Source organism: Typopeltis vanoorti, chromosome 1, assembly GCF_054136105.1.
Source record: "Typopeltis vanoorti isolate ZY-2024b chromosome 1, IOZ_Tvanoo_1.0, whole genome shotgun sequence".
Lineage (NCBI taxonomy): Eukaryota > Metazoa > Arthropoda > Arachnida > Uropygi > Thelyphonidae > Typopeltis > Typopeltis vanoorti.
Window position 1 is genome coordinate 160189821 of NC_143549.1, and position 14932 is coordinate 160204752.

At 36.7% G+C, this 14932-nt stretch overlaps 1 protein-coding gene across 2 annotated transcripts in view; it reads left to right on the forward strand.

The window, feature by feature from the left end:
* Nucleotides 1-14932, forward strand: part of fand (Pre-mRNA-splicing factor SYF1 fand) — a 425180-nt gene that overhangs the window by 66810 nt on the left and 343438 nt on the right. For both annotated transcript variants that reach the window (XM_090399826.1, XM_090399816.1), the window contains one exon: nt 737-860. In XM_090399826.1, the coding sequence (XP_090255952.1) occupies nt 737-860 (124 nt within the window). The remainder of the gene's footprint in view (nt 1-736; nt 861-14932) is intronic.

A 14932-nucleotide genomic window follows, 5' to 3' on the forward strand; every position in this document is an offset into this window, starting at 1 on the left:
GCAAGTCTCTAGTTCATGCCTGATTGTTTTTACTGTATTCAGGGAGCATTGGGCAGCAGTCGTAATATCCTTATTTTGATGGCGGGCACGAATCATCATGATACAAGTTATTCTCTTCCATGATTCAGGTGGGTTCCAGCTATCCATCCTTTCTGACATCTTGTATGTGAATGAAGAAGGGTCCAAACTTTTAAATGAAGAGAAGTGTGTGTTAATACATGTAACTTACGGAAAAATATAATTAATTATAAATATGTCAAATTTATCCCGAACACCCTGTATATATATATATATTATGTTTCCCAAATAATTACTTATCAGGTTGTGGATATAATAAGGTAAGTTAGCAAAAACGAAATGCAGCTTTTGCTGAATTACCTGAATTTCTGAAAGTCAGATTATAAACTGTTCTTTCTATACAACCAATGGCATTTTTGTTTATTGCATGAGTGCCATCCAGATATTGACATTATGGACTAACAAATGAATGAAGGAAAATTTTATGTTTATCTTTTAATACATTTGTTTTCATATGTTACGATGAGAACCATATAACTGCAGAAATCCACTGAAAGTTGTTGAGCACTTTTTGAAAAACTAAGTATGTCATTATTTTATGTGATTATATAGTTATCTGATAATGAATAATACTTTTCTGTAAACATGGTGAAATACATGTTCCTACATTTCAGAAAAAAATGTTCTGCTTCTTTTCATCTTTGCTTTAATTTTCTAGTTACAAATTATGGTACAACTATTTGAAGTTAAGAAGGAAACAAGTGAGAGGTCATTTTATTACTGATCCTGAATACGATGATGTAAACAATGTGTTTGAAAGATCACTTGTTTTTATGCATAAGGTAAAGAATATATTTTATTAGAATTTTATTAAATTTTTCATTTACAGTGAGTCTTCTGTTTACAGATTCACACTTGCCATATTCAATATCTAGACATTTTCTTTTTATTTGTGTGTGCAGCAAGTTCATAGTTATGTGTATAGAAACATTGAAGAAAAATTGGGTAAAAAACTTGGTGCAAAAACTGGTCTAAGTGATGATTCATTGTCTGTGTGATCTGCCCAATCTTCATCCTGTTTGTTGTTAGTCTTTTTGTGCTGAACTGACTTAGTGCCCATATGTTTTCACCATAATTTGTTTGTTATTACAGTTTCGTATGAATTTTATTAATAGAAGCCTATAATTGTGTTTATATGAATTATTGCTATTGAATTTAATAATTATCAGTATAAATTAATTATGCTAATTGTAATGTTGTTTATAAGATTTTTTGTGCCTGCTGCTTAATTATATAATACTTAATAAATTTTTATTAATATAAAGTGAAAATGAATTATTAATATTAATCTGTTTAAATTAAACATATTTGGTCATTTGATAATTAAACATACAAATTTATTGTTTAAATACTGACAATATTGTAATGCGTACAAACATCTCTTACATTCTTTGCCTACCAGTTTCACTAGCAAACTGCCTAGCTTTTTCAAGGCATTGACGGAAAAGCAAAAAAAAAAAACTAGTAAATGCAAATTGAAAGGAACATAAATACGTTGTGAACAATCTAGTAGCTAAGATTACACCAGAGGTCAGCAACCTGCAGCTCTTTGAATGAATAATTGCGGCTCTTTTCGTTATTAAACAATATTTTTGAATAATGCAAAATGAATAATTATTTATTAAATTAGAAACTGAAAACACTAAATTTAGCATTTGCAATAAATTAAGGACATTTTACATTTAATCAAGGACATTTTACATTAAGTCAAGGATATTATACAATTGAAAATAGTACATGTGATGCTGAAATTTAATACTTTCATGTTTGAACTGTTTGAAATCATACGCGATAATCCTTCTTTACATTCTATTTACATTTTACAAATGTAAATAGAATGAAAAAATTCTACTTTATGGTGGATATGACTTCCCATTTAAAAGCACTAAATAAGAAACTACAGGGAAAGGGAAATACAGCTTTTTGCTTTTAGAAGAAGTGATTTATTTTGAACAAAAATTATGTTTGTTTGTGACTGACTTAGAGAAAGACACATTATTACATTTTCCTATGTTGAAGAAATATCAACAATAACCAGCTAATAATAATTCCATAAATTTAACCTTTTTCAAAGTAATTGTGGTAAATATGCGATCTGCATTTAATAGGAGATTTGAGGAATTTAGAAAGAACAAGGCAACTATGTCATTTTTATTGCGACCGCTTGAAATTAATCCTGCCGAATTAAATTTTTCACCTTTTGCTGGAATTGATGAGGCTGCATTTCAACTTCAGTTAGAAGACCTGAAAACCCAGGATTTGTGGAATTCAAAATTTAGAAATCTTAAAGCTGACCTGGAGGAGTTGGAAAGACAAAAATCTACCCTTGCAATACAAAAAATTGGTCTGAAATAGAAGATCTTAATAAGCAAGATTAGATTGTATTTGACACGTGGAATTGTTTACTGGACACTTATATTTGGTGATTTCAAACATATGCATTTGGACTTCTATCGATTTTCGGATCGACATATTTCTGTGAGCAAATATTTTCTAATATTAATTTTATTAAAAGTAAGTTGAGAAACCTACTTAAACAACATGAGTCTTTCGTCATGTTTGTAAATGAAAATTATGGCGTATTCAGATTTGGTCCTCAGGATTTGAAGGGAATAAGTTAACTGTGGAAAGGGTACAAAGGTGGATAAAAGATGGTTTCAGGACTGTAGAATGATAGCTATGAGGATCGGCTGAGAGAATGTGGACTGCAGAGTTTGGTGGATAGAAGAAGGAGAGGTGATATGATTGAGACTTTTAAACTGTTGAGAGGTGGTTACAGGGTTGACACTGGGGAGTTCTTTCGCTTGGTTGAACAGCAGGAAGGAGTGATGACAAGAGGCCATCCCTGGAAGTTACGAAAGGAAACTGTGAGCAAGAGGGTAAGGAGTGGTTTCTTTGCATGGAGGGTGGTTGAACCGTGGAATGCATTGCCTGATGGAGTGGTGGGAGCGAGAATGGTCAATGAGTTTAAACTGTGGTATGATAGACTTTGTGTTTCTTAGTGGAGACGTCCACTCGATGAGTCTTGACAGACTTTATGTTCTTAGGAAGGACCTCCCACGATGAGTCTTTTGACTCCATGGAGGCTTGAATAATAATAATAATATTGAGAAACTATCCCAAGAAGTTCAACAGCAAAAGTTGTACTAAGAAGATATTTTAAATTAAAAAAAAAAAAAATCAAAGAAATAGATATGTTATGGAATTTTATACATGTTTTTGTAGATATCTTCCAGTGTCTGTAGGCTTTCTGTAAATATTTTCATTACACTTCAAACCATCACAGGACACACAAACTGAGCATTATCCACATGCTGAAAAATAGAGCCTGAAAGTTTATATCAGAAGAGGAGGATACACAGACTGAACTCTCACTAATAGCCAACACATTATCACAAAATGGATATCCTCCAAACATCATCAAAAAATATCTATACGGTGACAATCCCAGACAAGAAGAATCAAGCTCCTAGCACATTTCTATTGTAGTGATCCCTTTCATCAGGTCAATTTCTTATCAAATAGCCAGAATACTAAGAGCCTACAACATCAGAGTGGTCTTCAAACCAACCACCAGCATCAGACAGGTTTTAGGATCCCCAAAAGATAAGGTGCCATTCTACAAATATCCAGGAGTATATTACATTCCTTGCTCCTGTGCTCTTGCCTACATCGGACAAACTTCACGGAGTTTAGAGATCAGACAAAAAGAACATGTTGGTGATGTAAACCACAACAGAAGTATTTCTTCCGGCTTTGCACATCATTTCTGTACGTCTAACCACACGACAGGGTGGCAAAACAGCTCCATGCCATATTTGGATGACGACTACAGACATCGTTTATTCAAGGAAGCCACAATAGTGTTAATAACCGGTGGAAACCTCAACAGAAATCAGGGTACTATTCTGAACAGTTCCTGGAAAAACCTGATCCTCTCTCTAAATCCATCTGAACTACAGCTAGCCAGTAATCACATTACGCATTTACAAAAAACACGCATGCGTGATAATGAATAACAGCAATAAGTCCTTTCAGTCTCTGTCACGTGAACGTGCCTTAGCTACTAGATTGTTCACAATATTTTTATTCCTTTCAATTTGCATTTACTAGTTTTTTATGCTTTTCCGTCAACGCCTTGAAAAAGGTATTGCTAGCGAAACTGGTAGGCAAAGAATGTAAGATGTTTCTATGCATTACAATATGGTCAGTATTTAAACAATAAATTTGTATGTTTTATTAATAATAATAATAGTACTATAGAAAGACATGTCTAAAGTCCATAACATTAGAACAAAAACTAGATATGATAAAAGTGCTATGAAAGCGGCCACTCAGGTGTCACTTTCATTCGATAATTTCCTGTTAATGTCAGTTTCTTGTTCTCCATGAAGAATTTCCATCCAATGATTCCTGAGATTTTGAAAAATTCATATAGGTCTTGTTTGCATAAAATTTTCTGCCAGAAATCTATACAGAGTAAGTCATAAAGGGGATTTAAACATTTAATAACTTTTATTTATTAATTATTTTTATTCTTTTTCTGTTATAATAAAATACATAACCTGGAGATTTTTTTTTATTAGTTATGAAAAACCACATCACATGAATGCCTTCTATTTTTACACAAAGACTTTCAAGGCACATCTGAAAAGATATCTAAAATGCTTGATAATTATCAGCTATGCACCATATTTAAACCATATGCCAAATTGAGACCTCTTCTCTGTTCACATAAGGACAAACACTCTTCTTTATCACATCCATGAGTTTACGAAGTGCCCTGAAAAACTTTTGACCTGACTTACTATGGATAGGCAAGAACAACTGTTGACATCTGCCTTGGTGAACATAAAAAGTACATTTGGCACTATCATTATAGCAAGTCTGGTCTAGCAGATCATGTGTTGGATATCCCTTCACACAGGATCAAATGGAAGAAAACAAAAAAGTGCTGCACAGAAGTTATTATTATTATTTATTACATGACACCTCCAGGGAGTCCAAAGACTCGAGGGAGGGCACCTACTCTACAACTCTCTGTCCACCATTCAATCCGCCAACTACTACGAGCTGCAACTACCATCATCATCTACACCAATGCCATCTACCACCCATCGCCACCACTAGTATTTTTACAGACAATCGCAAACATCCATGCCCATAGCGGGATTCGAACCCGCAGCCTTTTGGCTGGAGAGCAGATACGCTAACCACTCGGCCAACCAGTCCGGCAAATTATAAGTCAGAAAGATTGTTTTTGGAATCAACAGCAGCTTTAAAACATACTCAGCAAGTATGACTGTATAAATTTACCAAAAATCTGGGAGACAGTCATTTTGAAATCTAATTAATACTTGTTTTCTCTCTTTTTTGCAATAATAGATTGTGGCAATTAGGACTTTAGTTCCTTGTGTTACAATTTTTTTTAAAACTAGTTTCACTGTTATGCCAAATTGCCGTTGTTTCTTGTACTGTGACAAACTGTTTTTGTGCTCTGAAGATGCTCGATATAATACCAGCAAAATATCAGCTAATAAGTGAATAAATATTAACTATTTTTTTTATCATTCTGCACTATAATCAATACAATTAAAATAAACTAACAAGGAAATGTGCTGTGCATTATGGAATACTAGAGCAATTTGATGTGAAGTCATATGGCTCCATTTATAAATAACCTAGTCACAAAGATACTGAAGACACTTTGCACACATACTGTTGTTTGCTCATTTTTGTGTTAAAGCAAGATTAAAATTAAACTCTTGGGTTAATCCAAGAGGTTAAAGCACTTTTTGATTAAAATAAGAATATCATTTTTAAAATATGATTTTATTCAGCTGCTAATTTGAGAAACAAAAGAGTATCTGTCATATACACCTTTCATCATAAAGAAGCATGAGCCGATAAAGTTTTAACTGAAAATCTTCTCTAGGATGGTTTCCTCCCTGTTTTGTGAGACAAACCATGAACCCAGCAAGAAAGATAAAAATATGACTAAGAAAGGTGTGGGAAAGAGTAATAATTAATTTTTAATTAATTTTTTTAAAGAGATGTGGGTAAGCAAAAAGAAAAAAAATCATACTAAAACATGTACAATTGGGGGAGGGTATCAATTGCATTATAATTCTTTTCATATCTTTATTTAAAATTTTACATCTCACAATGAAATGTCAAGTGATGTAATGTGATAATTACAATGAAATGAATTGCTAAATTAATTTCATTGTAACATTTTTCATTGTAACAGCTTTATAAAGAAACATATGAAAGTTTATTTCACTCTCCTAACTTAAACAGATCTGATAGTCTATGTCTATCCCCTTTGTGGGAGGTAGTACTTTTTAAATCAGCTAATCTTTCCTAACTTTTTTAATTGTATATATCTTTTTCTTCTGCAGCTTTTCCCACTTAAGTAGGGTCACTGTTTGTAGTGAGTCTCCTCCACAACCTTCTGTCTTGGGCTGTAGCCACATCCAAGTTCTTCATCCTCAAGTCTTCCTCCACCATCTCCTTCCATCTCTTCTTTGGCCGCCCATGCTTCCTCCTCTCCTGCACATCCATCTGCATGACCTTTCTTCCCACATACTCTTCCTCCCTCCTCATCACATGACCAAACCATCTCAACCTTGTCTCCTGTATTTTTGCTCTTAAGTTCCCCTTACATAGTCATTTCTCAGACGATCCTTTCTGGTCACACCGCACATCCACCTAAGCATTCTCATTTCTGCTACCTCCATCCTGCTGATGTTATTTTTCCTCAGGGCCACAGTTTCCATAGCATACGTCATAGCTGGTCTCACTACTATCCTGTAGATTTTGCCTTTTAGATTGATCGGCACCCTCTTTTCGCATAGCACTCCAGCCATCTCTCTCCAGTTCCTCCATCCTGCTTGTATCCTGTACCCCCACTTCCTTCTCAGCCACCCATCATAGCACTCCATCCATCTCTCTCCAGTTCCTCCAACCTGCTTGTATCCTGCATCCCACTTCCCTCTCAGCCTCGCCATCCTCTTTCATTGTTGAACCTAAATATCTAAAGTCACTGACCTTCCTGATGACATTTCCTTCCAGCTCCAGATCTGTCTCCTGACTGCCATCCACTTTGCAACACACATACTCTGTCTTACTTCTGCTCAGTCTCATACCTCTCGCTCTTCCAGTACTTTCCTCCAACTTTCCAGTTTAGCTGCCACTTCTTCTCTTGATTCTGCACACAGCACGATGTCATCAGCATACAACATAGTCCAAGGCACATCTTCTCTCATCTCCTCCGTCACCACCTCCATCACAATATTAAACAGGAACGGACTTAATGCTGACCCTTGATGCAAGCCAACTGTCACTGGAAAACTTTCTGTCTCTCCCAGACAGGTCCAAACTCTTGTCTTCACATTTCTTTGAAGTGAGAAGTGCATCTCCTGCACCAGCCTGACATATTTCGCTGGTACCTTCTTCTCCCTCAGATACTTCCAGACTTCTTGCCTTGCCACTCTATCATGCGCTTTTTTTAGATCAATAAATACCAGATGTAGCTCCCGTTGCTTCTCTCGAAACTTTTTCATTATCTGCAGTAACCTAAACATAGCATCTGTCGTCGATTGACCAGGCATGATGCCAAATTGCTCCTTTGCAATCTCCACCTCCTTCCTCAGTCTTCCGTCAAGAACCCTCTCTAGGATTTTCATTGTGTGGGACATCAACTTTATTCCTCTGTAATTCTCTTGTGCATCCCCTTTACTTTTGTAGATGGGGACAAGAGTACTTTCCCTCTATTCCTCAGGTATATTTTCCTGTTGACAAACTTTTATTAACAAGTCCCACAGCAGGTCAATTCCCTCTTCCCCCAATGCCTTCCATGCATCCGCTGGGATTCTGTTAGGGCCCACCGATTTTCCATTCTTCATCCTCTTTATAGCTTCCTTCACTTCCACTCTACTAATGTTCTGCACTATTGCCTCATTAGGCTCACCATCTTCTCTGCGAGTCCTTGCATTTTCTTCATTCAAAAGTCCTTGAAAGTGTATTCTCCACCTGTTTCTTATATCCACATCCCTGCTTAATACCCTTCCTTTCTTTGATCTGCCTCACGTGTACGATGTCCTTTGATACCTTATTTCTACATTTTGTCAATCGATAACTCTTTCTCTGTCCTTCCTTTGTTTCTAATTAATCATAAAGGTCTTGATATGCCATGGCCTTCGCCTGTGCAACAACTCTCTTGGCTTCTCGCTTTTTCTCTCTGTCCTCTTCCACTCTTGACTCGTCCCACTTTTGCTTTGCCTTCCTCTTAGTCGTCACTGCTTCTTGTACATTATTATTCCACCACCATCCCTCCTTCTGCTCTCTAATCTTTCCAGATGTTTCACCAAGCACCTCAATTGCACAGCTTAGAATTGCATTTGAATTATGTCTCCACCAATCTTGTACATTTTCTAGTCCATCCGAAATCCTCTCTAATACCTTCTCCCAAAAATGGTTCCTCACATTCTCTTCTTTTAAGTGAAACTAGGTAATTGTCTTCCTCCCATGGCTTCCAAAGGTTCTTATCTTCGACCTTATTTTAAAGTCTGCGCACAGCAGCTAGTGTTGCTGTGCCACTTGATTTGTTGGGATTACCTTACAATTTGTTACTGCCTTAAGATGTTTTCTTCTAGTCAAAATGTAGTCAATCTGTGAACTGTTGTTGCCACTTCTAAATGTTATCAAATGCTCTTCCCTCTTACAGAAAAAGGTGTTCACAATTGCCAGATCAAATGCTACTGTGAAGTCCAAAAATCCTCTCTCCTTCCTGGTTCATCCTTCCCATGAACCCTTTCACAGTCCCTATTCTGTCTCCCTATGTGTCCGTTTAAGTCTCCTCTGACAATCACCATCTTTTTCTTCAAGTTCCCTCATTTCTTCATCTAGCATGTTCCAGAATTCATCTTTCTCTTCTGCTGTACAGTACAGCCAACCTGTGGGGCGTATACCCATAAGATGACCAGTTGCTCTTTTCCAAGACCCAGTTTCATTCGCATGAACCTGTCATTCCTCCTACCCACTTCCAGTACTTCGCTCTTCATTCTGCCACATGCCACAATTTCGATTCCATTTCTTCCCTCTTTATTCACTCCAGAGTAGAACAATTTATACCTGTCTCCTAGTTCCTTTGCCTTTTCCCCCTTTCACCTTGTCTCCTGCATGCATAAAATGTCCAACTTCCTCATCATGTCTGCCACCTCTCTTTCCCTTCCAGTCATGCTTCCAACATTTAATGTTCCCACTCGCAATATTTTCTCTCCACTTGCTGGGCTCGCTTCTTTAACCACACCCGCCCTTGATGTGGTAGTCCTCCACCTTCTTGCAGCTGTAAGGCGATGTGGCTATGCGTCGCTTAAGGGATGCGCCCTAGCCCTTGTATCACTTTCTTTTCGACTCATTTGATCATAGCTAGAGCTGGCAGTGAAGTTTTATGACCGGATGCCCTTGCTGATGTCAACCCTTGCTATTTATCCGGTCTTGGGACTGGCACCCAAGGGGCTAGCTTATCCCCTTCGGTGGCTGCATAAGGCGAAATGACAATAGCAAGATAGGAAAGATTCACCCCCAGTCCTCGAATACTCTAATAGCATTGGGGGTAAGAAGCAAGAAGAGAAGAAAGAAGGGGAGGGACCAGTCTATAGATAATATAACAGATGTATATTACATGAAGTAAGGTATGGTCCAGTAAGCCCATGAGACCTAACACGGAGAGAGAGAGTCAAGGAAGCTAATTTATAAGGGGAGGAATGGTGAGAATATAAGAGTGACAATGTTATATAACTGTGTTAATAACTGGAATGGGCATTATCATGGAAATGATAACAAGGAGAGGATGATTTCCACTTTGTGTTTGTCCAGTTCGGATCCATCAAACGTGTTCAAAGATGTCTACATGTATAAAGCACTAGAGAAGAACAGAGATCTGCAAGTTACTGTGTTGTTATCCAGTTAAATTTCTTTTTTTCTGATTCTTCTTTTTCTATGTGGATTGTAGATGAGCCACCCAAATCCTTGCTACTTTCAGGCTATCATTCCTGGTGAGATTTGGTTGGTTGATGAGCATTTCACAGGCCTCCTTACAGTATAGTAGATAGTGAAATGTGATTAAAAAAAAAAAAAAAAACACATCTCATAACTAATAAGAATAAGGCTTTCCAAAACTTTGGGTAAAGAAAAACTCAGTAACTGGCAGGAGACCTCCACATCGCCTTTCAGAAATGCAGAGAACCAACTGGGGCTTCTGACCTAATGTCTGATCCTAACCCTCATGTCGTGTGCCCCATTAATAGGTATCTGCTAGATACTGAACAAGGATGGGCTGGCAATTTGGGCCTTAGCTGCCCAAGTTGTATTTTTTATTGGCTTAAACCACAAATGCATATGATGGCACAACATGAGGAAATTTCATGTTGGCTGGGGCCATTGCCTGGTTAACAAGGTCCCCATTGTTTTCGTCTGGGAACCAGGGTGAACAGTGAAAGTCAGCTACTAGAACAAGCTCTAACTCATCACATAGAAGAAGAATAAACTTAACATCAGAAAAACTGAAGAGAGGCAGCATCAATATAAGGAATATTAATGAATAGGAAATTGAACTTGCAGAAGAATTGGAAAAGTACCACATGGACATAATCGGCATTACTGAGACAAAGAAGACAAAAACAGATGAAATATTAGTAAATAATAAGTATAGGATGCTATTTTCAGGCAATAATGATCAAGGAATGGAAGGAGTAGCAATAGTATTCAAACACCGAACATGAAGATAAACCTCTTGATTGGAAGGCGTTTCAAGTAGAGTTATGTGGGCAAACTTGAAAATAGGGAAATGGACAATAAACTTATTTGTGCTTATGGCCCCACAAAAGATTCTTCTAAGGAAGAAGAAATGGAGGAATTTTTTATCATTAGAACAGCAGCTGAGAAAGAAAATGGAAAAAGTGGTCCTTGTTGGAGACCTGAACGAACAGCAGAGTAGGAAATGAATCTCACCAGGCATATACCATATTTACTTGAATATAACTCATCCTCACTTATATCTCGCACCCCTTTCTCCCCCCTTAGCCAATTTCTACATAGAACATCTGGAAAAATTAGCTGTCAACACAGCCACTCTCAAACCTAGTCTCTGGCTACGCTATGTTGATGATGTGTTTGCTATTTGGCCACATGGCCCAGACGCATTGAATACATTTTTAGTGCATCTAAATAGCCAGCACCCTAAAATCCACTTTACAATGGAACTAGAAGTCAATGACTGCCTACCCTTCCTGGACACACTGATCACACGTCTTCCAGAAGGTTCCTTATCATTTTCGGTTTATAGAAAACCCACACATACAGGGAGATACTTACACAAACAATCACACCATCACCCTTCTCAACAATATGGTATCTTAAAAACACTAACCCATAGAGCTAGAGCAATCTGTTCCAATCACATTGCTCTCACTGCTGAACTTTCTCACCTACGACACACCTTCTTAACCAACGGTTATAATCCTCATAAAATAGATAACATACTAAATGCTACCCTTTTTTTTTTTTTTTGTTGGCTACAAAAAAAAAAAAAAAAAATGGGTAGTTTTGTTGTAGAAGACTACAACAAAACTATCACATCCCATACATTAAAGGCACATCTGAAAAGATATCTAGGGTGCTTAACAAACACCAACTATGCACAGTATTTAAACCTTATATAAAATTAGCAACTCTCATCCGTTCACCTAGGACAAATGCACTCCTATATCACATCCAGGAGTATATGAAGTACCTTGCTCTTGCCATCAAGCCTACTACGGACAGACAGGAAGAACTGTGGACATCTGCCTCAGTGAACACAAAAAATATATCTGACACTTTCGCTATGGCAAGTTGGGTTTGGCAGACCATGCTTTGGATACCCCTGCACACAGGATCAATTGGAAAGAAACAAAAATAATGCACAGAAGCTTCTACAATTCAGAGAGGTTGTTCGTGGAATCAACAGAAGCCTTAAAACATACTCCAAACCTTAACAAGTGTGGCTGTATAATATATACCAAAGATTTGGGAGACAGTCATCTTAAGACCAAATTAACATTTATTACTTTTATTTTATTTCATTTTTTCAAACTTTCTAAGACTATCATTTGGACTACTACTTCAAAACTTTGATTTTTTTTTTTTTTAAAACCTAGATGGCGCCATATTAGGACTTTAGTCTTGTGTTGCATGCTGCAATTACTTTTACTAGTCCCACTGTTACACCGGATGTGGTTGTTTTGCATTTGTAACAAACTTTGTGTTGTGTGCTCTGAAGATGCTGGATATAATATCAGCGAAATATTAGCTTTTAAGTTAATAAATATTTATTTTCTTAATCATCTGTGTTCATGTCAAACCATGAAATCTATTACAAAAATGTGTAAGCAGAGCTAATTGAAGGTGGTATGACCAATTACATAGAATGGGTAAGGAAAGGTTAGCAAAACAGGTGTTTGATGCCAATATGGGAGGAAAGAGACCCAGAGGAAGACCTAGGTGTAGGCGGATTGATTCAGTGAGAACTGCTTTAGAAGAACGAAATGTTAGATATAACACTATTCGAGTGCTTACAAGTAATAGACTAATTTGGAGGAAAATTGTGATTAGAAGATTAATAATCTAAACTCAATCATGTAGTGCTGTCATAGTAACTTGAACACCTCTTGCGGGTACATATCAGGAAATTGATGATGATGATGGAACATTCATTACAGTTCAAATTTGGGTGAAGTAGTAGCTCTCCAGCACTCTCTTTGAACAAACACTGAAATTTGAACATTAGTGGTAAAATAGATAAGTTTTAAACCAGAAGATTCTGTGGTCATTGTCAATTCTATGCTGTGCTAAACTAGACTTCTTAGGCTTGTTATAGGTGATATAAGCAATCTTTGCCTCATTTCCAAATGTCAGTATCTTCATCATTATCATTGTCACAATTTGTTATCTTTATAGCTGACATTGTAGCCTTAACTTTAGGTCATTGTCTACTGTCATATCAGGTCCCTTATCTTCTTCACTTTCTAACTACATAACCACACCTGAATACGTGGCATTTCATTCTTTCCAAATTTTAAATTTTACGCTCTGCAACAATGTATTGTTCCTCACTCATCTGCATGTATACAGTCTAATCAAATCCTGGAGAGCTACATTAGATTTGTTTCTCATAATTCTCCCAGATATTTTAATCTTATAGACTCCAGTCTGAAACAGGACTTGCAGAACTTCAGTGGCATTTTTTCTCATTATGCAAGCAACTGAATTTCACATCATTGTTATTTCAATGAAGCCTGTGAAAGAATTGGCTGACTAGTGAGTGTGTATCTGCTCTTAACCAACGTATTTTGAATTCATCTTACTATAGTCATAGCTGTGGTGTGACTGTCTCTAGGTGTGGGATGAATTTTGTTGCCCAGAGTGAGACCACCACCCTGTTTATTGGATACCTGAAGTGGCTTAAGTTCCATTTTTGGTCTCTGGATATGGGTTTCCTGATTAATTACCTGCTAGTCCACTAATGCTAACTTTAGGTCATTGTCTTCTGTCATATCAGGTCCCTTATCTTCTTCACTTTCTAGCTACATAACCACACCTGAATATGTGGCATTCCATTCTTTCCAAATTTTAAATGTTACACTCTGCAACTTTGTATTCAGGTCCAAAACGTTCATTAATGGAATTCTCATAATGATGCAAGATACTCGTACCAGCTGATTTGGTGCAAGTACCTGTCATTCGTGTGTCAGTAGTAACCTGAAAAATGCAACAATTTCTTCCTGTTTGGTAGCTAACTTTCAACAAGTGCTGACATCAATGAGGAAATTAAGCATTGAAGCTGTTGTGCATCTTTTTAAAAGCTTGAGAAAATGAGTATTTGATGACTGGGATATCCCTGATACAACCACATTCTTAAACCAAGACTGGTATTTTATAGAGATAGAAAGAAACCATCTAGATGTAGTAACATCTATTTGATGGTCTGTTGAGTATGATGTAAGTTATATTATATATGCAATTTATTTTTACATTGTTATGATTAACCTTTTCTTCAGTTAAAGCATAGTGCTATTGGTGATTTAACATTATTCGGCTCATTCTATTGCAAATAAATAAATCGTTTGCATTCTATCTTGTAATAACTGTTTTTTAACCCACTGACAATGGTCTGTTAATTTCAGACTGAAATATATGCTACTATATTTAATAAATAATACTTTTACCTTGTGTTTTTGTGTATATATTGTATATACTACATTCTTAGTTTATAAGGTTTTTCATCTACACTGCATCTTTGTTGTTGTATTTTGCAAAATGCAAGCCACATAACACATACCCAGAAACCTGGATTTATACTCCTGCCATTACCTTTGCAGAATCTTTAAGATTTACTAGAAAGACACACACACTGACATTAGAATTTGATTGAGGGAATGGTAATCCATAAACTTTGCTAGATTGGTAATGTTATTCATAAGTCAGATACCTGCCTCCCAAAAGTGATCTCGGAACTGAAGGAGTCAGAGAACAAGATTGAGGAGAGGGGCAGGAAGCAAAAAAGTGCTTTCAGAATAACTTCAAGGTAAATATGAAGAAACATAAACAACTGTGAAGGTTTGGTTCTAGATCATTTGAAATGGAGAAAGGCAGGATCAGGATATCACGATTTTGAGCTGCTATAGACACTACAGGATCTCAAAGATCTCAGACTGAGAAAAGAGAAGGAAGAAAGAGTGTCAGATTGCATAGAGATATGCTTTTGACCTGCATGCAGGAAACATATCAGCTGAAAGATTATGCAGATCAT